General features: G+C 39.1%; 1 protein-coding gene and 1 non-coding gene across 12 annotated transcripts in view; one reads left to right on the top strand and one right to left on the bottom strand.

Annotated features, from left to right (window-relative positions):
- Window positions 1-24,122, top strand: part of GOLGB1 (golgin B1) — an 85,607-nt gene that overhangs the window by 49,494 nt on the left and 11,991 nt on the right. For all 11 annotated transcript variants that reach the window (XM_060010746.1, XM_060010743.1, XM_060010744.1 and 8 more), the window contains 4 exons: window positions 2,481-2,554; window positions 4,774-9,977; window positions 10,848-12,759; window positions 18,648-18,826. In XM_060010746.1, the coding sequence (XP_059866729.1) occupies window positions 2,481-2,554; window positions 4,774-9,977; window positions 10,848-12,759; window positions 18,648-18,826 (7,369 nt within the window). The remainder of the gene's footprint in view (window positions 1-2,480; window positions 2,555-4,773; window positions 9,978-10,847; window positions 12,760-18,647; window positions 18,827-24,122) is intronic.
- TRNAG-CCC (transfer RNA glycine (anticodon CCC)) lies at window positions 4,633-4,705 on the bottom strand. The gene has a single exon. It is a non-coding gene; the product is annotated as a tRNA-Gly (tRNA).

Below are 24,122 nucleotides of genomic sequence, written 5' to 3'. Positions count from 1 at the left end.
AAGCACAATACCAGTGTTTACATAAGTATAACATTTTACAGTATGGGCTATAGATGCTGCAGGAGATCTGTATTATATTCATTTTGGAGTGGCCAAGGAATCTTCTCAGAAGTATGGCTTGAATAGGACCTTAATAAGACAATGAATTTTTAAATAGCCAAAATAAAGAGAGAAAAGACTTTCCCAGTAATAAATTTGTGGGGTGAGATAATAGAGATCAGTATAAATAAAGGTTCAGAGGTAGAAACCATTTTGGCTTTTGCTCATAGTATATACTGCTTAGAACCTTATCCCTTTTCTTTAGCTTGGCTAATTCTTACTCATGTTTCAGGCCTCAACTAGGCCATTATCTTTTTCAGGAAGTCGATCCTAATTTCCCAAAGTTGGGTTAAATGCATTTTTGTGCTTCCAAATTGCATTCTTTTAGCATTGTATTAAGATCATCTATTTATAATTTTATGTTTTATATTATAAGCTCTTTAGAGATAAAGTATAAGCTCTTCAAAGGCAGGGGCCCTTTTTTTTTTCGTCTTTTGCTTTACCAGGAACTAGAATAGTACCTGGCAAATGAGTGGCTGCTGAATAAAGTTTTGTTTGATTGAACTAAATTTAGCACTTTATTCTATTGGACTGTGTGTGAAGAGTTAGTAAGAATGAAGATAATACCTCCTTCCATTTGTCACCTGCTTCATAAGGACCTTATGGTTTTAATAACTTCTAGTTAATAACGTTTTACTTATCTATTTTATCCTGGAGTAACTGACTACCATGCTTTATCTTTAAGAGTGAGAATGAATACCAAATAAAGTTTGTACCATTTCCTAAAGTCTATAGCCAATATTTCCAACTTAACCATCTTACAGTTCCACTTAGCTATAAACTAGGGATCGTATACCTTTATTAGACTAGTCCCACCATTGCTGATAAAGAAAGAACGCCACAAATTCAGTTCATTATTCAACCCACTGAAAATACTTCTTTGAGATCTTATCCGTGATGCTTATTTTGTAGTTTTGCAAGCAGTCCCTATCACTTTCGTGTAGCTCACTGTGATTTAGAGGTTCTGTGAGTTCCATTCTCTTTGTTCTTTCCTGCAGGGGTCACTGGACTTGTTTTCTGTATTAGTTTTTGGGTCTGGTCTCATAGGTTACCTTTGCTTTATGAGTCATGTTCTATTAAACTCACTTTTTGTGCTTCCATTTCTGCCACTGTGCTCCTTCCTCAAATAATCTTGTGAAATGTCTGAACATATTATATACAGTCTTGAATTCGTGTCATAAATGTTCATTCATTCATTCAGCAAATATCTATGGTGCCTTTCCTATGTACCAGGCACTAATTTAGTTGCTAAGCATATTGCTCTGAACATATTAGAGGACAAGACAGGCTATAAACATGTATATACATAAGAAAATTTCAGGGAGTGATAAGTATTAGGATAAAAATAGAACAGGCTGCTGCACATGTGCCTGGGGGAAGAAGAAAGTAGCGTCAGAGTGGTTAGGGTGGGCCTCTCTGAGCACTTGATACCTGAATGATGAAAAGGGGACAGCCATGCAAAAAGAGGCTGAGCAAATCGAATCCCAAGCAGAGAAGAGCAGTGCAAACACCCTGAAGTATGAATAAATTTGATATGTTTGCAGACAGAAAGAAGGCCAGTGTTCTTGGGATTAGAGTGAGCAAAAAAGGGGTAGTACAAGCAGAGGAGTTTGTAGAATAAGTGGGGTCAAATCATGTAGGTCACGTTAAGACATTTGGATGTAGTGTAAAAAATATGCTTCTTTTGTTTGTTTCTTTAATATATTTGTCTTAACTTCTCAGAAAGAGTATAAACTTCTTGGGGGCTTATTAATACTCAATATTTTTATCCTCCAAGGTACTACTACTGTTTTTAAATACACACTTTGTAAACATGGGGTGGAACTCAGAAGACTGAATTCTGATCCCAGCTCTATGAACTAGCTGTAGGTCATGGCATTTCTTTGTTTCCTCATATGGTCATTGAGGAGATTGGATAGCTCCCTTCTAGTGCTAAAATTTGACGTCCTTATGAAAATATGTGAAAGAATGTTGAAGACATTATAAGTGCTATATTAATACATTATAAGATGGATACAGAGGGTTATAGATAAATTAAGTTAAATTTATTGCCCTAGAAGTCCCAAATTATGCCACAGAAATAGCTGCTTTTTGTCATATGCTCTGGCATTTTTATTCCCTTTAAAGCCTTCCACTATTTATTATACTTCACTCAGGTTAATAATTAACACCTAGTACCATTCTATCTTATATCTCATCTTCTCATCTTCTTTTGCAACTTCTTTAATAAAATAAACGTTTTATCTCCCCCAAACTATTGTATCTGTTCTTTCCTCTTGGTTATTTCATGCATCTCAAATAGCCACATACACAATCATACCTCTGTTTTTTTCAAACACTCTACATTTATCTTCTAAGGATATTTATTTTGTGACTTTCAGAAAAACTGTCCTCTCAGATTACTCTCCTAGAGGCTCAGAAGAGAACTGGAGAGGCAGATAGAGAAGTCAGTGAGGTAAGTGATGCATTCTTTTTTTTTTTTAATGATTTATTTTATTTATTTTGGCTGTGTTGTGTCTTCGTAGCTGTGCGTGGACTTTCTCTAGTTGCGGTGAGTGAGGGCTACTCTTCGTTGTGGTGTGCGGGCTTCTCATTGGGGTGGCTTGTTTTGTTGTGGAGCACAGGCTCTAGGTGCCCAGGCATAGTAGTTGTGGCTCGCGGGCTCTAGGGCGCAGGCTCAGTAGCTGTGGTGCATCGGCTTAGTTGCTTCATGGCATGTGGAATCTTCCCAGACCAGGGCTCGAACCCATGCCTCCTGCATTGGCAGGCGGACTCTTAACCACTGTGCCACCAGGGAAGACCGATGCATTCTTAAAATAATCAGAATATGAGCTCAATCAAAGGGAGGTAATTTCAAACCTAAGCTTTTCTGCAATTTTCTAATGTTGATAGAGAATTACATTACCTGGAAAGTGAGGTTTAAGAGTTGTAATGTTTATTATTTATCTTTTACTCTCACTTGTTTCTAAATATTTGGAATTTTTTTGTTTGTTCAGAACCAACGCAAGTACAGTAGCACTTGCTTGGGATTTGATAACCCATTTTTCATGCTAGGTTATCATTTATTTCAGCTTCTTTGCCCATCTCAGATAAGTTTCTCAGTGAAGAGATTAGATAAAGTCTCTAGTCTCTCCCCAAATCCCCTTCCCCAGTTGGCACAGTTTCACTTAGGATTATATTAAAAAGGGTATTGTCAGAGAATGGTGCTTTTTATAACCTAAAAATTACTGTAAGAAATGTATGGTTGCTCAATATTCTGCTGATTTAAGATTACTGTTAGCTGTACTGTGTTTAATTGTCCTTCCAATCAACAAGTCAGTGATAGACTCATAAATGGCTTTGGGGAATAATGTAACTTCCTTTTTTTAAAAAAATTATTTATTTATTTATTTTTGGCTGTGTTGCATCTTCGTTGCTGCACGTGGGCTTTCTCTAGTTGTGGCGAGTGGGGGCTACTCTTCGTTGCGGTACATGGGCTTCTCATTGCGGTGGCTTCTCTTATTGTGGAGGACGGGTTCTAGGCGCACAAGCTTCAGTAGTTGCAGCACGTGGGCTCAGTAGTTGTGGCTCGCGGGCTCTGGAGCGCAGGCTCAGTAGTTGTGGCTCACGGGCTTAGTTTTTCTGTGGCATATGGGATCTTCCCAGACCAGGGATTGGACCCATGTCCCCAAACTCATTTAATAAAATACTAAATTTGCCATGAGATTCACTGGTTTTGTTTCCCAAGAAAACAATTATAGAATAATTTATGTGGATTGAGCAGTCTAACACAGTAATCCTTGTAATAGTAACTTGGTTAATATTTTGTAAAACAGGTCCATAATGTCTTCCCAATCCCCAACAGAACTCCTTTTTGATTATTTTATCCTGGCAATTTATCTCAATCAACTTGTTTGATATTTGTCTGTTAATGGCTGTCTTATCTAATACTTCCCATTTCAATAGATAGTTTAGGAAAAGGAATCCCTAACTTCCTCCTTGGCATGGGATGAAACAAAAATTTAATTCATTTCCTGCTTCCCTTTTTATTTTTAAGCAGTTCTTAGGAGAAATAAGTAGTTTTAATCTGAAGGAAAAGTTTCCCAAGTGAGGAATATTTAGAAAATGAGTCTCAGGTTTCCTTAAGTGTTATGAATATGACATGACCTCAGTGCAGCATTGACAGGATGCCCTCAGAGGTCCAAGTTGGGAAAACTGATGTTAAAAGTATTTAGCAGTGTTATGTTAGGAAGGTTTGGACAGAAAAGTTTTAGGTTTTGGAAAATGCACAAAATACCAGTTTTTACTTAGGCTCCTTTCTCCCTCCCTCCCTCCCTTCCTTCCTTCCTTCCTCCCTCCCTCCCTCCCTCCCTTTCTTTCTTTCTAATAAATTTATTTATTTATTATTTATTTATATTGGAGATTTATTTATTTTGGCTGCACTGGGTCTTCGTTGCAGCACGCAGGCTTCTCTAGTTGCGGTGCACAGGCTCTAGAGTGCACAGGCTCAGTAGTTGTGGCATGAGGGCTTAGTTGTGGTATGTGGGATCTTAGTTCCCTGACCAGGGATTGAACCTGGGCCCCCTGCATTGGGAGTGCGGAGTCTTAACCACTGGACCACCAGGGAAGTCCCTACTTAGGCTCTTTTCTATAAAACATTTGATTGAGGCTTTTTCTTTCTTTTTTTAAAAACAGATGAGCATGGTTGATATTGCCAGGCTCAACAAGAGCAGCTCTTCTGCTGAGGAAAGTGGACAAGATGTCCTGGAGAACACATTTTCTCAAAAGCATAAAGAACTATCCACTTTATTGTTGGAAATGAAAGAAGCCCAAGAGGAGATTGCATTCCTTAAGTTGCAGCTTCAAGGCAAAAGGGCAGACGGTGACCCTGAGGTCCCTGACCAAAAAGAAATGAAACAGACAGAGAGTGAAGGAATACCTCCAGTTAAAATGACAGTATTGCTTGAAGATACAGGGCAACATTTTCCCCCCATGCCAAATGAAGAGAGCGGTCTTCCAACAACTGAGAAAGAAGAACAGATGAACACTAAATACCAACACAGAACATCTGAGGAAATATCTTTAAGTGACACTGGAATGGAATTAAAATCAGCAAAGCAGGATGATGATGATAAATCCCCTTCTGTGGTATCAGGTATTTGTCAGTATCACCAGGATGAATTGGAAAGGCTAAAAGGTCAAATTTTGGAGCTTGAGCTAAACCTTCATAAAGCAGAAGAGATCTATGAGAAAAATTTAGATGAGAAAGCTAAGGAAATAGGCAGCCTAACCCAGCTGATTGAAGAGTTTAAGAAAAATGCTGAAAACACCAATAGTGCATTCACTGCTTTGTCTGAAGAAAGAGACCAACTTCTTTCTCAGGTGAAGGAACTTAGTGTGGTAACGGAACTGAGGGCTCAGGTACAGCAACTGGAAGTGAACCTTGCAGAAGCAGAAAGGCAAAAAAGACTTGACTATGAAAGCCAGACTGCTCATCACAACTTGCTCACTGAACAGATCCACAGTCTCAGCATAGAAGCCAAAACTAAAGATGTAAAGATTGAAGTTTTACAGAACGAACTTGATGATGTGCAAGTTCAGTTTTCCGAGCAGAGTACAGTGATCAAAAGCCTGCAGAGCCAGCTGCAGAAGAAGGAAAGTGAAGTGCTCGAGGGGGCAGACCGTGAGCGGGATATCTCAAATAAGGTGGAAGAACTTTTACAGGCTCTTTCACAGAAGGAACTTGAAATAGCAAAAATGGACCAACTCTTACTAGAGAAAAAGAAAGATGTGGAAATCCTCCAACAAACCATCAAGGAGAAGGATCAGCAAGTGACAGAAATCAGCTTTAGTATGATGGAGAAAATGGTTCAGCTTAATGAAGAGAAGTTTTCTCTTGGGGTTGAAATTAAGACTCTTAAAGAACAGCTGAATTTATTATCCAGAGCTGAAGAGGCCAAAAAAGAGCAGGGGGAAGAAGATAAAGAAACTGTTTCTGGCATTAAACAGAATTATGATGAGCTGAACCCAGTAGGGCTAATAAGTAAAGAAGAACTTCAGTATGAATTAGACCTTGTAAAGAAAGAAAGTGAGCAGAGAAAAAGAAAGCTCCAGGCTGCTCTTATTAACAGAAAGGAACTTCTACAGAGAGTCAGTAGATTAGAAGAGGAATTGGCCAAAGTGAAAGATGAACCCAGGAAAGACACCCCACTCAGTGAGAGTGAGAGGAGGGAAATGGAGGAAGATAAAGAAAGCAAAAAAGACTCAGAAAAATGTATGACTTCTAAGTGCCGAGAAATAGAAATGGTAATATCTTTAAAACAGGTAATATCTGAGAAGGAAGTGGAACTAGAGCAGATAAGGAAGGATTTGGAAGAAAAGGCAGCAGCTGAAGAACAGTTACAGGCTGTGGTCAAACAGATGAATCAGAATTTGCAAGAGAAGACAAACCAAATAGATCTGCTCCAAGCAGAAATCATTGAAAACCAAACAGTTATCCAAAAGTTAACCACAGGTAACAAGGATGCAGGTGATGGAGAGTCAGCAGCACCTGTAAAAGTAGCAGCAGCCATCAGTCCACTTGGTGCAGGTAGTGGAGAACACTGGAAACCAGAACTGGAAGAAAAAATAGTGGACCTTGAAAAAGAAAAGGAGCAACTTCAAAAGAAGCTACAGGAAGTATTAACCTCTCGCAAGGTGATTCTAAAAAAGGCACAGGAGAAAGAAAGACATCTTCGGGAGGAGCTCAAGCAACAGAAAGATGACTATAATCGCTTGCAAGAACAGTTTGATGAGCAAAGCAAGGAAAATGAGAACATTGGGGACCAACTAAGGCAACTACAGATTCAAGTAAAGGAATCTTCGGACAGAAAACTCCCAGGCAGTGGCCAGCAGGTTCCAGGTTCTCCCACTCAAGGTTTAGAAGAACCTTTATTCAAAGCCACAGAGCAGCAACCTGCTCAACCTGCTTCAGAGTCTGACTTGTACCCAGACTGGCCTTCTCATCCTGGAGATACAAATGGTCTGCAGGGCAATACTGCTATTGCCCAGATTAAGACACAGCTGAAAGAAATAGAGACTGAGAAAGAAGAGTTAGAGTTGAAGGTTAGCTCTACAATAAGTGAGCTGACTAAAAAATCAGAAGAGGTATTTCAGTTACAAGAGCAGATAAATAAACAGAATTTAGAAATCCAGAGTCTGAAGGCAGCGTCCCATGAAGCTGAAGCCCACACAGAAAGCCTGAGGCAACAACTGGAAAGCAGTCAACTAGAAATCACTGGATTAGAACATTTAAGAGAATTACAGCCTGAACTAGATGAACTGCAAAAACTCATAAGCAAAAAAGAAGAAGAAGTTAGATACCTTTCTGGACAGCTTAGTGAGAAGGAAACAGCCCTTACTAAAGTACAGACAGAGATAACAGAACAAGAGGATTTAGTGAAGGCTCTGCATACAGAACTGGAAATGCAAGCCAAAGAACATGATGAGAAGATAAAGCAGTTACAGGTGGAGCTTTGTGAAATGAAGCAGAAACCAGAAGGGACTGGAGAAGAAAGTAAAGCAAAGCAACAAATACAGAGGAAACTGCAAGCTGCCCTTATTTCCCGAAAAGAAGTACTAAAAGAAAACAAACGTCTCCAAGAGGAGTTGTCTTTGGCCAGAGATAACATTGAACATCTCACCCAGTCTCTGGCAGATGTGGAAAACCAAGTTTCTGCTCAAAATAAAGAGAAAGATATATTCTTAGGCAAGTTAGCTCTTTTTCAGGAAGAAAGAGACAAACTCATTGCAGAAATGGACATATCTTTAATGGAAAATCAAAGTCTCAATGGTTCTTGTGAAAGTCTGAAATTAGCTCTGGAGGGTCTTACTGAAGACAAGGAAAACTTAGTGAAAGAAATTGAATCTTTGAAATGTTCTAAGATTGCAGAAATAACAGAGTGGCAAGAGAAACACAAAGAGTTACAAAAGGAATATGAAATTCTTCTGCAGTCCTATGAGAATGTTAGTAATGAGGCGGAAAGGATTCAGCATGTGGTAGAAACTGTGAGGCAAGAGAAGCAAGAACTATACGGCAAGTTAAGAAGCACGGAAGGAAACAAGAAAGAAACAGAAAAGCAGTTGCAGGAAGCTAAACAGGAAATGGAGGAGATGAAAGAAAAGATGAGAAAGTTTGCTAAATCTAAACAGCAGAAAATCCTAGAGTTGGAAGAAGAGAATGAGAGGCTTAGAGCAGAGGTACACCCTGCAGGAGGTACATCTAAAGATAGTATGGAAGCACTTCTTTCTTCCAATTCTGACATGAAGGAGGAACTAGAAAGGGTCCAAACAGAGTATAAAACCCTTTCTAAGGAGTTTGAGGCTTTAATGATGGAGAAGGACTCTTTAAGTGAAGAGGTTCAGGATTTAAAGCATCAGATAGAAGGTAATGTATCCAAACAAGCTAGCCTGGAGGCCACTGAGAAACATGATAACCGGATGGTTGTCACTGAAGAGGCAACCCAGTCTGCTCCAGGTGAGGCCCATGAGCAAAGCTCTCCAAGTATGAACCCAAGGTCTGAAAATTCAGAATCCATTCATTCAGAGAACAGTGCCAAGCCTGATATAAGTGAGAATGTCAGCTTACATGATGAAATTAATAATTACCTACAGCAGATGGATCAGCTCAAAGAAAGAATCACTGAATTAGAGGAGGACAAGCAGAAAGACAAGGAATTTAGCCAGACTTTAGAAAATGAGAGAGCTGCTTTATTGAGTCAAATATCAGCTAAGGATGCTGAACTAAGAATGCTTCAGGAAGAAGTAACCAAAATAAACTCATTAAATCAGCAAATCCAAGAAGAACTTGCCAGAGTTACCAAGCTAAAGGAGACAGCAGAGGAAGAGAAAGATGATTTGGAAGAGAGGCTTATGAATCAATTAGCAGAACTTAATGGAAGCATTGGGAATTATTATCAGGATGTTACAGATGCCCAAATCAAAAATGAACTACTAGAATCTGAAATGCAGAACCTTAAAAAGTGTGTGAGTGAATTGGAAGAAGAAAAGCAGCAGTTAGTCAAGGAGAAAACTAAGGTGGAATCAGAAATACGAAAGGAATATATGGAGAAAATACAAGGTGCTCAGAAAGGGCCTGGCAATAAAAGTCATGCAAAGGAACTTCAGGAGCTGTTAAAAGAAAAACAGCAAGAAGTAAAGCAGCTGCAGAAGGATTGCATTAGGTACCAAGAGAAAATCAGTGCTCTGGAGAGAACTGTTAAGGCCTTAGAATTTGTTCAGACTGAGTCCCAAAAAGATTTGGAAATAACCAAAGAAAATCTGGCTCAAGCCAATGAACATCGCAAGAAGGCAGAAACAGAATTAGCTAGCTTCAAAGTACTGCTAGATGACACTCAAAGTGAAGCAGCAAGGGTCCTAGCAGACAATTTCAAGTTGAAAAAGGAGCTTCAGTCAAATAAAGAATCAGTTAAAAGCCAAATGAAACAAAAGGATGAAGATCTTGAGCGAAGACTGGAGCAGGTAGAGGAGAAACACCTGAAAGAGAAGAAGAATATGCAAGAGAAACTGGATGCTTTGCATAGAGAAAAAGTCCACTTAGAAGAGACATTTGGAGAGATTCAGGTTACTTTGAACAAGAAAGACAAGGAAGTTAAGCAACTTCAGGAAAACTTGGATAGTACTGTGGCCCAGCTTGCAGCTTTCACTAAGAGCATGTCTTCCCTCCAGGATGATCGGGACAGGGTGATAGATGAAGCCAAGAAATGGGAGAGGAAGTTCAGTGTTGCTATTCAAACCAAAGAAGAAGAAATTAGACTTAAAGAAGAGAATTTCAGTGTTCTAAAGGATCAGCTTAGGCAGATGTCCATCCACATGGAGGAATTAAAGATCAACATTTCCAGGTAAATGAATGATGACTTTTTTTGCTCTTCCAAAGGTAATTGAAGGCAAAGGAAGTCTCTATTTAAACTATTTCTATTCCCTTTAATATTATGGGACTGATTTTGGTTTAAATTCTCCCTGAAGATGTATTCCCTCTCACTTCTGTCTCTCTCGCTCTCTTGCAAATGACTTACAAATGACTTTCTGCTACAACTTGTATTAACATGAAAAATTTACATCTGCTTCTCTACCCATCTTTCTATTGAGAGATCTCTTAGATTTCTTCCTTTCTTCTCATTTCCATTATCCTTGTCTGCATTTTTACCATAGTACATATTATTGTACTCTCAAATTACTGCCTTAGCCTCTGAAACGATCTCCTCTTTTCTCTTCCTCATATTCCACATAAATTCATACTGCATATGCCTGCTAGAGTTACTTTCTTCAAACTCCAATTTTATTATCACTTTTCAAGCTCAGGAAATAACAGTGTCCCCCACACTTTGTACTCTCATTTTTAGTAGGATCCTTCTGCTCTGAGACAGGTCTCCTCATTGCCTCTCATACCAAGATTATTCTGTTAAGGGGCCAGACAACAGCTTGTCTAGAGCAAAGAACAAAATTGGGGGCACTTTTTAGAGTGTCCAAGGTCATGTCACTAAATTAGCAACATACTTTGGAGTTTATTTTTATACGAATTCTTAGGTGCAATATACCTTTAATACAGAACATTCAGTAGAGCTAATACCTCTTTATTAAAAAGATGAACACCTTCAATTATGAATATTTATTCACTTGTAGATCTGAGTACATGTTTTAGTATGTGTTCCTTAGGCATCAAGTACTTTTCCCTTGAAATCTGTAATTAATGACCTTCTCTCTTTTTCTAGGCTTGAACATGACAAGCAGATTTGGGAGTCCAAAGCTCAGACAGAAGTCCAGCTTCAGCAGAAGATCTGTGATACTCTACAGGGAGAAAACAAAGAACTTTTTTCCCAGCTAGAAGAGACTCAACATCTATACCGTAGTTCTCAGGATGAATTAGCTAAGTTGGAATCAGAAATGAAGATTCTCAGAGACCAGTCAACTGATTTAAATAACTCTTTAGAAAAATATAAGGAAAATAAAGAAAATTTGGAAGGGATCATAAAGCAACAAGAGGCTGATATCCAAAATTGTAAGTTCAGTTATGAACAGCTAGAGACAGATCTTCAGGCCTCCAGACAACTGACCAGTAGGCTGCATGAAGAAATAAACATGAAAGAGCAGAAGATTATAAGCCTGCTTTCTGCCAAGGAACAGGCAGTCCAAGTAGTTGCTGAACTGCATCAGCAGCATGACAAAGAAATTAAAGAATTGGAAAATCTGCTGTCCCAGGAGGAAGAGGAGAATACTGTTTTAGAAGAAGAGAACAAAAAAGCTGTTGACAAAACCAATCAGCTTATGGAAACACTGAAAAACATGAAAAAGGAGAACATGCAACAGAAGGCTCAGTTGAATTCCTTTGTTAAATCCATGTCTTCTCTCCAGGATGACCGAGACCGTATAGTAGGTGACTACCAACAGCTGGAAGAGCGACATCTCTCTGTGATCTTGGAAAAAGACCAACTCATCCAGGATGCTGCTACTGAGAATAATAAGCTGAAGGAAGAAATTCGATGCTTGAGAAGTCATATGGATGATCTCAATTCTGAGAATGCCAAGCTCAATGCAGAACTGATCCAATATAGAGAAGACCTGAACCAAGTGATATCAAGGAAGGACTGTCAGCAAAAGCAGCTCCTTGAAGCTCAACTTCAGCAGACTAAGGAGGTGAAAAGTGAGTATGCTAAATTAGAAGAAAAGCTCAAGGAGTCTGAGGAAGCAAAGGAGGAGCTGCAGAGGTTCTCTCTTGCCCTACAGGAGGAGAAACGAGGTTTATCTAAAGAGATTGAGAACTTAAAAGTATCTCTATCCCAACTAAAGAAACAATTGACAGCCTTGCAAGAAGAAGGTACTTTAGGAATATTCCAGGCCCAATTAAAAGCAAAAGAAGGAGAGGTAGAGAAGTTAAATACTACCCTTTCTTTGTCTCAGAAGAGAATTACAGAACTGGAAGAGGAATTGGTTCGTGTTCAGAAGGAAGCTGCCAAAAAGGTAGGTGAAATTGAAGATAAACTGAAGAAAGAATTAAAGCATCTTCATCATGATGCAGGGATAATGCGAAATGAAACTGAAACAGCAGAAGAGAGGGTGGCGGAGCTAGCAAGAGATCTGGTAGAGATGGAACAGAAGTTACTCATGGTCACCGAAGAAAATAAAGGTCTCACAGCACAAATCCAGTCTTTTGGAAGGTCAATGAGTTCCCTACAAGATAGTAGAGATCATGCCAATGAGGAAGTTGAGGAACTGAAAAAGAAATATGAGGCCAGTCTGAAGGAGTTGGCACAGCTGAGAGAAGAGCAAGGCCTCTTAAGCAAAGAGAGAGATGTTCTTGTTTCTAAAGCTGCGTTTCCAGTTAACTCCACTGAGGATAACAGCTTGCCCCACCTTGAGAAACTTAACCAACAGCTTCTATCCAAAGATGACCAACTGCTTCACTTGTCCTCACAACTAGAAGACTCTTACAACCAAGTGCAGTCCTTTTCCAAGGCTATGGCCAGTCTACAGAATGAGAGAGATCGCCTGTTGAGTGAACTGGACAAATTCCGCAAGTCAGAGGAAGGGAAGCAGAGGTCTGCAGCCCCACCTTCAACCAGCCCAGATGAAGTACAGAGTTTAAAAAAAGCTATGTCATCACTTCAAAATGACCGAGACCGACTAGTGAGTATCTAGATTTCTCTTTCCAATCTTCTTTTGAGAGTTTTTGAAACTTTCTTTAAATTGATTTTCATTTTTATAGAAAATGATAAAAAAAATTTATTCATATTATCTGGGCATTCTAGGACGATTCAAACCTCTTAGGCTGGGTTTAATACCCTATAGTTTGTTTTTGCCTCTCTTTCCAGCATCCTCTTTTACTGCTTCTCTACTCATCCTCTTCATTTCAGCCAAACTGATTTACTCACCCACAAACTGATCTACTTACCCACGTTATTGTCCTCTGAACCAAAATGTCCTCTCCATTTTCCTTTTTTGGGCACATATTTCCTACTCTTTAAAGGTTGCCCCAGAGCTCAAATCCTCTGGCTACATTTCCAGATCGCTTGATTGTCTATTACCTTCTGTCTGTACTTCCCTAGTGCTTCTCTTTTCCTTTGTCCCATATTGCCTTGATATATATGGGTGTGTGTGTATGTGTGTGTGTGTTTAATTTCTATACCCTTATTTTTTATTTCCACAATTAAATTGTAAACTCTTGGTAAATGTGTCATGTCTTATACTTGTTCATATTTCCCATGGTTTTTAGCAGAAGGGTATTTAATCATATGGTAGATAATCAAAAATTGATGTATATTCTCTATATGTGTTACTGAAAACACTTTTCTCTATTTTGTGAAATTGTCGTGTAGGGAAATTATAGGAACTTTTGAGACTGAGGCTTTTATATCTGCCATGAACAAGTCATAAAGCCTAGGCAGGGTTATAAATCACATGAAGGCCTGACAGTCTGACTCAATGATATTGCATACAGGCTCTGCTACAGCCGCTGAGGCCCTTCTGCATACTTACTGAATGTATTGTTAATTGTCCATCAAATCTTCTTTTCCACATATCTTGTTCTCAGTCTGTCTCATGAGCATTGAAGTTTCTAGTCTCTTAGCCACTGGCTGCATGTACAATAACTTATTTCAATCACTATGAGTTTAAACATTTAGCCTAGGCCAGCGGTTTGTCACCTCTGCCTACACCATGCTTCCTTTCCCTCAGGACCACCCAAGAGATGAGCTAGGTCTGAACGGAGCTTAGGTGACTTTGGTTTTCTTTATGTAATTAGTCAAAGGGAAGTTTCGCAAATGAAGTCCAAGGGTCTAAGTGGCAAGGAGTTAACCCAGGGGATTCTAGGATTCTACTAGGGCATGACAAACAACTCTGAAAACATTCTGGAGTTTTCAATGTGTTCAAACTTCCTTAGGATTTTCCCCACCTAAAGGCTGTAGAGCAAATCTCTAGAGGTGCCTTTTTGTTTGTCTATACTTATTTCAGTCTGAAAATGATTTGAGGTAGCATATAAAGATATGAACAGTTTTTCAAGGTAATATAAGGTGAGGAACTGGGAAGGAAAAGAAAATTAGGATCTGAGAGAAAAAGATTAAACCAGAAGTAAGTTTAGTTTAGGAGTAAACTTATCCCAAAGGGCTATCACAATATCCTATTAGAAAGATGGACCACTAATTTTGCTCTGAGGTCTGGCAGCCATCAGAAGTACGGAATTTTAAAACCTTGTGTATGAATTGCAGTGTCCATATTTTAGGGAAAAGGAAGAAAGTAAAACTACTTGGAACAGATAAGAATAGTTATTCTTTAAGTATTGAGGCCTGTAAGAAATTTCTTCTGTGTTTCCATAGGGAGGTCACTATGAAGTTATGAAACATTCTTTACTTCTCTACAGTAAATATAATAATTGTTTTATAGGATTTTTATTTAGCTGTCCCTTGATGTAAGTGCATAGCAAAAGAATTTTGAGTAATTCACTGAAGTTACCTCTGCAAGTGGCTAAAATGCAGTTCCAGACACACAGCTTTCTGATGATCTGCTCTATTCCAAAGGTAACATTTAGAGTATCTGGACTAGAGGAGTGAGTGGATTGCATAAAGAATATATGTTTGCTTTAAAACAAAACAAAAATATGTTTTTATTTTAGTTTTGGGTTAAAAGATAAAGCTATACACATATATTTGATGAGTCACTAAATTCTACAATGTTTGATAAGAAAAACAAACAGTAGCATTCCCAACCCTGTTTCTCCTTCTTCTGAGGCAATCTGCTTTCAACCCTTTTAATTTGTTATTTTGGTGTTTCCTCAGTAGCTAAATATCATGTTTATAGTGCATCTTGGCTTTTCATTCTTTGCATTAGCTGTTGACTTTCTTATATGCTAACAGGGTTTAGTTCTCTTTACTCCCTCTTTTTTTTTTTTTTTTTTTTTGCGGTGTGCGGGCCTCTCACTGTTGTGGCCTCTCCCATTGCGGAGCACAGGCTCTGGACGCGCAGGCTCAGCAGCCTTGGCTCACGGGCCTAACCGCTCCGCAGCATGTGGGATCTTCCCGGACCGGGGCATGAACCCGTGTCCCCTGCATCGGCAGGCAGACTCTTAACCACTGCACCACCAGGCAAGCCCACTCCCTCTGTTTTCACAGTATACACGTACATTTTCAATATACAACCCCTTCCCCATTGTCCTGATGTAATTTAATTTTAATTTTGATTAAATCAATATTCAATGTCTACATTTTTATAACTACAAATGCTATTAGACCTGAGACATGTGTTACTGTTAGTTTCCTCAACACCTTTGTTTTTCCTGGAGTGAATAACTGTGTTTTTGTTGTTGTTGCTTACTTAGTTTTCTTTGTACTTATCAATGTAATTAACGCCAGATTTACTGCCATTTAATCCACATTTTTCAAGATGTTTATTCCTATCTATTTAGTCTTCAGGAAGAAAATTCTCTTGGAATCTCTTTTTTGCTCTTAAATGAATCAGTTGCCCTGTACTCCTAGGACACAGTTTTCATCTTAGAATATCTCCCTCCAGGGCTTCCCTGGTGGCACAGTGGTTGAGAGTCCGCCTGCCGATGCAGGGGACACGGGTTTGTGCCCCGGTCCGGGAAGATCCCACATGCCGCGGAGCGGCTGGGCCTGTGGGCCATGGCCGCTGAGCCTGCGCGTCCGGAGCGGGAGAGGCCACAGCAGTGAGAGGCCCGCGTATGGAAAAAAAAAAAAAAAAAAAGAATATCTCCCTCCATTTCTCTCCTGTGTTAGAGTTCCTGTTTCTTGTATTCCATGTTTTCCTCATCTTGGTTTTGTGCCATGATGTTGTTGGAATAAATCATTCAGCAGCTCTCTAAGTAAAGATACAGGGGAGGTAAATTTATTGAAAATGTCTTATCTCTTACACCTGATTGATAGTTTGGCTGAGTATAGAATTCTAGGCTGAAAATAATTTCCCTTCAAAATTGTGAAGACATTGGTCTGTTCCCTTTTAGCTTACATTGTGGTTCAGGAGTCTAAAGATATTCTGATCCTTGATCCTTTGTGAGATAGTTCTGTCTCTGTCTCTCTCCCTCTCTCCCTCATCTCTTATCTCTTTCTCTCTCTCTGGAAATACAGCTGGACCTTGAACAACATGGCTTTAAAATGCATGGGTTCACTTATACGTAGATTTTTTTCAGTAGTAAATACTACAGTACTACAGGATCAGTGGGTGGTTGGCTCTGTGGATGCAGAACAGCGGATATATTCAGTAGAAGAACCGCATATATGAAGGGCCAACAATAGTATACATGGATTTTTGACTTCACAGTGGGTGGGTACCCCCACTCCTTCCTTGTTCAAGGGTCAACTGTAAATGGAATCTTTTAGTCTTGTGTGTTCTGACATTTCATGATAATGTATTTTGGTGTGGGTCTATTTTTATCATTCTGTCTAGTCCTTTGAATCTAAGAAGTCATGCTCATCAATTTTGGGCAATTCTTTTGAATTCTATTTTACCATTTTCCCCCATCCTTTTTCTCTATTGCCTGTTTTTCCCTGGAAATCCTGTTGTTTAGGTGTAGGGCCTTCTGGATTGGCTCTATAATTTTCTTACCTTTTTTATTGGTTTTGCTTTACTTTGGGAAGATTTTCTCACGTTCATCATATGAATCCTATATTGAAGTTTTCATTTTTGCTATCATGTTCCTGATTTCTAAAGATTTTTTTTTTCTCATGGATATATATTCTTAATTTATCTCTCCAAGAAGATTGGGGGTAGTTTTATTCTTTGAAATTTTTTCATAATAAGTTTTTCTTTATAATTTTAAAATTTCTACTATAATGTTTGTAATTTCCAATATTCTCTTAAGTCTTTGAGTACATGACATTCTTTCTTCTGCTGATGTCTTCTGAATTACTTTTCTTCTAGTTTCTTTTTATCCCTGCTTAATGTTAGCTGTTCTTCAGGTGAGGGTTAATCCTTGGTTTATTCTTCATGTTTGTGGGCAGAGTCTAAAATGTTTGTGGGTGGGACTTAACCAGCTGTGAGTTTCAGTGCATGGTGATCTTGCTGAGATTTTTGAGGGTAGTCCCCATGTTGATATTTTTAGTTCCTCTTGGGTTGGTCAGATTTTCTAGAGAAGACTTCTCAATTTCCCTTATGGACGGTAAAGGCCTGTGTGCCAGCACTCTTCAAGCTAAGAAGGGGAAAGGCTTCAAGCATTCAGAAAGCACACATTCACTTGATCACCCTTGTTTTGGAGCAGTACCCTTACCTTCTACTGTACCTAGTGTTCCATAGTCCAGAGACACTCTTTTAACTTTTTCTAGAGAATAAAATTCTAGTTGTCTGTCAGAGTAACAAAAAGTGTGGAACTGGGACGGTATTTAGGGATATAGTTGTTCTCAAGCAGTTTTCATCGAATCCTCCTTATTTCAGCTATCACCTCCTCCTCCCTACCCCCATCACCATCTTTTCCAGAGGTACTTGGTGCTGTTAATTCCTGAGCCTTTTGAAGAGTCTGCAGAGTAAATTCTATTGGTTCTTGGCTTTTCCTACTGCCAGCTTAAGACTTGCCTTTCCCAGATCTGTTAAGTCAGTTACCATTTATGCATCTCCTTTTCAGCTTCTAAAATTAATTTTGTTGCTGCTGACTCCTCTCTTGTTCTTCTTGTTTTTTATGCTTATAAAATGATGCCTTTATTGTAGCTTTAGTGATGTTTCCAGAGAGGGTGAAAGAGATGTGTGTTCAAGGCCTCTCTCTTTGCCCAGATGTCCTGACATTATTTCTTACTACCAAGCTTTTAAAGAATATTGGGGATAAAGAGTTAGAAGATATATCTGGAATGTAGATAGGCAGTTTTGCTAATTAAAGGCAAGTTCATCATCATCATCACCACCACTAACTTTTATGTGTGGAGTGCATTAATTTTCTCGTTGAATTCTCATAATCTTTATGAGGAGTACTATAATTACATTCATTTTATAGGTGAAGGAAATTAAGGCTTAGAAGGTGTGTGGAACATGCATAGCATCACACACTATGTGGGCAGGACAGCTGACTCCAAATTCTAACTGCTCTTAACACTTGGCCTGGGCATCAATGCCTTCTTTATAATCAACATCAGCTAAGCTAGAACTAAGATTGATATTCATGTAAGAAAGTTTAGAAGCCTAGCCAGGGCATATGGCTAAATAGAAAGCCAATCTATCTTTACACTTCTTGTTCTAGGGAGTTACCACCCACCAAGAAGCTGTTAAGTCCTTTAAGTCTATCCTATCTCCGAGTTGTAGATCTAGTGTCAACTTAGAATCTCAGGGCCAGTGGGCTGGGGTTGAAGTTGCAGTAGTGGTCAGGCCCTACAGCCTTGATGGCCGCTCCATCAGGAGATTCCCACCAGCCTGGCTGCTTGTATTTCACCATTTTAGGGATTCATGCTGCCATTATGTCAGTGGACTGTTAGGTGCTGGTAGTCAGTTGTGATGTTGACTGACTTAGCAGGGAGGTGCTGCTGACTTACAGCTGAATGAGTGAAATGTGATGAATCACCCTTTTACTTTCCTTTTGGTTAAAGCTGAAGGAATTGAAGAATCTGCAGCAGCAATACTTACAGATTAACCAAGAAATCACTGAGTTACGTCCACTGAAGGCTCAACTTCAGGAGTATCAAGATAAGACAAAAACATTTCAGATTATGCAAGAAGAGCTCAGGCAGGAAAACCTCTCCTGGCAGCATGAGCTGCATCAGCTCAGGTATGGTAATCCCTGCTATTTAACCCTTTTCTTTTAGTTTTTTTTAAATGAAATAATTATAAATTTATGGGAAATTGCAAAAATAGTACAAAGAGCTTTCATGTACCCTTCATCCAGTTTCCCATCACTATAGTACAATTTCAAAACTGGGAAATTGATATTGGTACAATTCAGAGATCTTATGCAGATTTCACACCAATTTGACATTCACTCAAGTATGTATATAGTTCTATGCAACTTTATAATATGTGTGGACTCATGTAACCACCACTACAACAAAGTATACAGCTGCCCTATCATCACAGATGTGTCCTTTGTGCTACTAGTTTATAGTCACACTTTTCCCCTCCCTCCCATCCCCATATCCCTAACTTTTGGCAACCACTAATCTGTTCTCCATTTCTATAATTTTGTCTCATTCTGAGAATTTTTTAAAGTATGCAACCTTTTGAAATTAGCTTTACTCATGCATAATGCCCTTGACATCCGTTAACATCATTGTGTGTATCAATACTTCATTCTTTTTATTGATGAGTAGTATTTCATGGTATGAATGTACTGCTTTAACCATTCACTCATTGAAGGACATGTGTTGTTTCTAACTTTTAGCTCTTATAAATAAAGCTGCTATAAACATTTGTGTATTGGCTTTTATGTGGACAATAAGTTTTAATTTCTCTGAGGTAATTGCCCAGGAGTGCAAATGCTAGGTCATATAATAAGTGGCGTTTAGTTTTTTAAGAAACTGCAAAACTGTATTCCAGAATGACTGTATCATTTTATACTCCTACCAGCAATATATGAGTGGTCCAGTTTCAATATCAAATGCTACATCCTTATCAGCATTTGATATTGTAACTAAATTTTAGTTTTTTACAGGTATGTAATGCTGTTCCACTGTGGTTTTAATTTGCATAATGGCTACTAATGTTGAACATTTTTTTACATGCTTATCTATAGGTCCTTTTTGATGAAATATTTGATCATGTGTTTTGTCTGTTTTCTAAGTGGGTTGTTAATTTTTACTGTTGAGTTTTGAGAGTTCTTTATGTATTCCAGATACGGGTTTTTGTTTTTTTCATTTGCTTTTTTTCTCTCTCTAGTTGTGGCATGCAGGCTCCAGGGCATGTGGGCTCTGTAGTTTGCGGCACACGGGCTCTCTAGTTGAGGTGCGCGAGCTCAGTGGTTGTGGTGGGCAGGCTTAGTTGCCCCACGGCATGTGGGATCTTAGTTCCCTGACCAGGGATCAAACCCGCACCTCCTGCTTTGGGAGGTGGATTCGTTACTGCTGGACCACCAGAGAAGTCCCCAGACACAGGTTTTTTTGTCAGATAACATGGCTTGCAAATATTTTCTTCCAGTCTGCAGTTTATTTTTTTCATCCTTCCATTGAGAAGGTCTTTTTAATTTTGATGAAATCAATTTATTGATTACTTTTCTCTTTATTCAAATTCAGTAATTTTTATTGTCTGTCTTCAAGTTCACTGATAATTTTTCTTTTTCCTTCATCACTTCCAATCTGCTATTGAGTCCATTGAGTTAGCTTTTTATTTTGGCTATTGTAGTTTTCCATTCTAAAATTTCCATTCAGGTCTTTTATCTTGCTGAGGCTTTCTCTGTTTTCATTTATTTCCAGTGTGTTAGTAGTTGCTTGTTGAAGCATTTCTATGATGGCCACTTTAAAATACTTCTAAATTCCATATATATAGTTCCAACATCTCTGTCATCTCGGGTGTTGTAATCTATTGATTTTCTTTTCTCAATCAAGTTGTGATTTCCCTGGTTTTTAGTATGATGAGTGATTTTCAGTTGTAACCTGGATGTTTTGGAGTCCTATAAGTTTTAAGACTCAATCTTACTTAAATCTTTGGTAGGCTTCCACTGACACCATGCCAGCAGGGGAAGGGGAACACTGCCACTTTACTGCTAGAGGAGGGTGAAGTCCAGTGGGCTCCTTACTCAGCCTTCATTGATAACCCCTAGTGGGAGGCAGTGCCCTGATACTGCCAGAGGAAGTCCAGGCTCCCCACTTAGTACTCCACTGAGACTGCAGTTAGCAGGGAGCAGTGCCTCATTACTGTTAGGTGAGAGTAGAAGTCTAAGCTCCACACATGGCTTCCATTGATACCACTCAGGGGTGTGGAGGGCAGCACTTCATTGTTACTGGGCAGTGGTGAAAGTCCAGGCTCCCCACTTAATCTCCACTGACACTGCAGGAGGGTGATTGAGGAGGGGCACCTGTTACCACTGGTTAGTGCCCACAGTTCAAACTTCCCTCTGGCATCTTCTGTTACTACCTCTGCAGGAACAGGGGGGAACATTTTAGTCTGTTATGGGTGGAGGTGGATGTCCAGTCTCCACATGTTGTCTCCAATGACACCGTAGCGAGGGTGAGAGTGAGGGTGGTTAGAGAGAGGCACCTCTTTACCAGAGTGATGGACAGTCCAGTGTACACACTTGGCCTCTTCTTCTTCTTCTTCTTCTTTTTTTTAATATTTATTTATTTGGCTGCACTGGCTCTTAGTTGCAGCATGAGGGATCTTTATTGCCGCACGTGGAATCTTTAGTTGCAGCATGCAGGATACTTAGTTGCAGCATGCGGGATCTTTTAGTTGTAGCATGCGAGCTCTTAGTTGCAGCATGTGGGATCTAGTTCCCTGACCAGGGATCGAACCCAGGCCCCCTGCATTGGGAGCGCAGAGTCTTAACCACTGGCCCACCAGGGAAGTCCCCACTTGGTCTCTTCTGACACCACCTAGCATGGAGGGTGAGGTGCACCTAGTTACCTCCAGGCAAGAATGACACTAATCTGTTCACTAGGAGTTTGTTAATGGCGGTAGGGAGATACTGTAGTCTTTCCATGGCGTTCTGCTGCAGTTGGGTGGTTATTGTCATTAATGTTTCTGTCTTGCTAGTCCTCCCCTTCCTGGGCCTTTGGCAAAAGACAGCAAACTTTTCTTGGCACTCATTCGTGTTCTAAGTTGTTGGATCCTCCCTCACCCAGTTTGGGATATGTAGAATTCAAAAAGGAAAACCAGTGAAGTCACCACCATGTCATTCCTTAAGTCCTAGAGTCCTGAGCTTCTCTACCTTCTTCTCCATCTTTTCCAGTTGTCTTATGTTTGGTTTTATATATAATTTCCAAGGTTTTTTTATCTATACTTAGTGGGTGGAATAAGGAAAACTGCATCTACTCCATCTTGTCTGGATCTAGAAATCCAAGCCCTTTTCCTTTAAAGATGACTAACAGTGCTATATGTTCTACTAGAGGGAAAAAAATTATGATAGGAACTCATATTTTGGATGGTTTTTTAATTCATTGTTTCAGATTTGATCTGAAAAGTAAAGGTAAAGAATAAGTGCTTAACAGTGTATAAAAACAGGTCCTGTTGTTGCAGCCTCATTGTTGGGACTTTATTACTGTTTAGTGTAAGATGGTGGTACATGCCACCTTAGTAAAATCAAACCCAAAGCTTTCAGAGTTTGATACTAAAAGGGGAATCTCCATGTTGGAAAGTGCTGCTGATCAAGCAGCACCTGCTTTGTCTCACCTGCTGCTACAGGACAAACATAGGCAAGTGAATACAGAGAATATGAGGTGGGATCTAGAGTCCCATCCAGGTTACATTATCTACCATGATGACAGATATCAATATAGTAAAATTATTATTGTAACATCCCTAAGAGAGCTCTTAATGTGTAGATAGAAGAGATTTGTTCCTTCACAGATCCTAGATGCCATGCACTTTACTAACGTGATATTTCAAAATAAACCTTAAGCAAGGTTTATAGAGCAAAATGCTTTTTAGAATTTGGTCATTTAAATTTTATGGAGTGAAATTACGTCCAAAAGATTTTCATATTCAACATCTTTACAGACTTTTTTATAAGTGAAAATATATTAAACTTATTCCATGGAGTTGGCAACTTCCCCAGATAATACAAGAGCACATTTTTTTAATCAAAGGATGATTGCAGAGAAGGTAAAAATACTGAATTTTTGCTCTCTGGGAATACAAATTGCTTCTGTTTCTTCTTTCTGGAATTGAACCCTAGAAGAAAGATGCTCCATTTTAACCTCATCCTTTTTTCCGCCAGGGAATAGCTGCCCTAGCTTATTCTGTTAGAATCTCAATTCACCATCAAGAGATCATCTTCCCTCAGATGCACATTAATGTTGACCACTGAATTTAGGGCCCCCCAAAGGTGATTGGGAGCACATGGGAACATCACCTTGACATCTCCCACATTATCTCCAGATCACCTGGAACTAAAAAAAATATTGTGTCCAGTTGCTAGTGTAAACGGAAGAAGGGCTGCAAGGCTCTAAAGGGTTATTTTCTGCAGCCACTTGTTCCTCTTTAAACTTCCTCACAGGGCATTCTGAAAGGATACTTTCCTGATAAAGTTGACCCTTAAGGGAAGAGAAAAAGAGGGAGAAAGAAAATGATTTCTGGCCTATTGATTTTTTTCCTCCCTCATTTTCTCCCTTTCCACCTTTCTCTTAGCCTTTCTCTCTTTACCTTCCACATTTGAGAAGTTTTGAAGAAAAGAAAAATTGTATATCAAGTGGATGTGAGTAAATTATGAGAAGGAAAGGAAGACATTTAACGTCACTTTTAGAAGAAGAAAATGAGGACACAGATTTGATTCACTGACTCTAGGACCAGTTTCTTTAGCCAAATATCTTTAAGATTCCCTGTTTTTTGCTCTTGAAATACTTGGGAGAAATGAGGTTTTCAAACATGAAAAAGCTGGAACATCTCATTCAGACTTCTATGGCACTGGGTTTGGCTTATGAGAAGAGCCTGGATTTATACAGTAACATTTCTCTTCCACTTGTAGCTACTGATTTGCTTATTCTGCTCTGGTTCCTGTGCTCTCTTACTTAAGGGGTAAGTGAGGTATAGCCCGTTTATGGCTGTGTTCTCTTAAGTAATCAGGTTTGTTCCTTAGTGCCTCTTCTCCATTGAGGGTCTCTCCACACCATAACTACTTGTCCATCTTTCTAAACAAAATGGCGGCTTAAAGCTTTATGGAAGAATTGTGATCTTTCTTGTACATTCTCAGTCTTACACTCCTCCTTTCTTATTCTCTCTCATTTTTCACAGACAAATATCGGAGAAAGTGTTTTAGAAAATTTCTGTGCCTTTTCCATATAGTGGCCTTGTAATAAAAATTTATTTTAGTTTCTAAGTTTTAGCTCTGCCTTTTTAAAAAAATCTGACTGTAATCCAAGTCACCTCTTGACATAGCAGGATTATTTCATAATTGGTGTATGTCCTTTAGAAAAGAA

The sequence above is a fragment of the Delphinus delphis genome, chromosome 4 (assembly GCF_949987515.2).
Source record: "Delphinus delphis chromosome 4, mDelDel1.2, whole genome shotgun sequence".
Classification (NCBI taxonomy): domain Eukaryota; kingdom Metazoa; phylum Chordata; class Mammalia; order Artiodactyla; family Delphinidae; genus Delphinus; species Delphinus delphis.
Note: the sequence above shows the minus strand (reverse complement) of the source record. Positions and strands in the feature narration are given on the sequence as shown.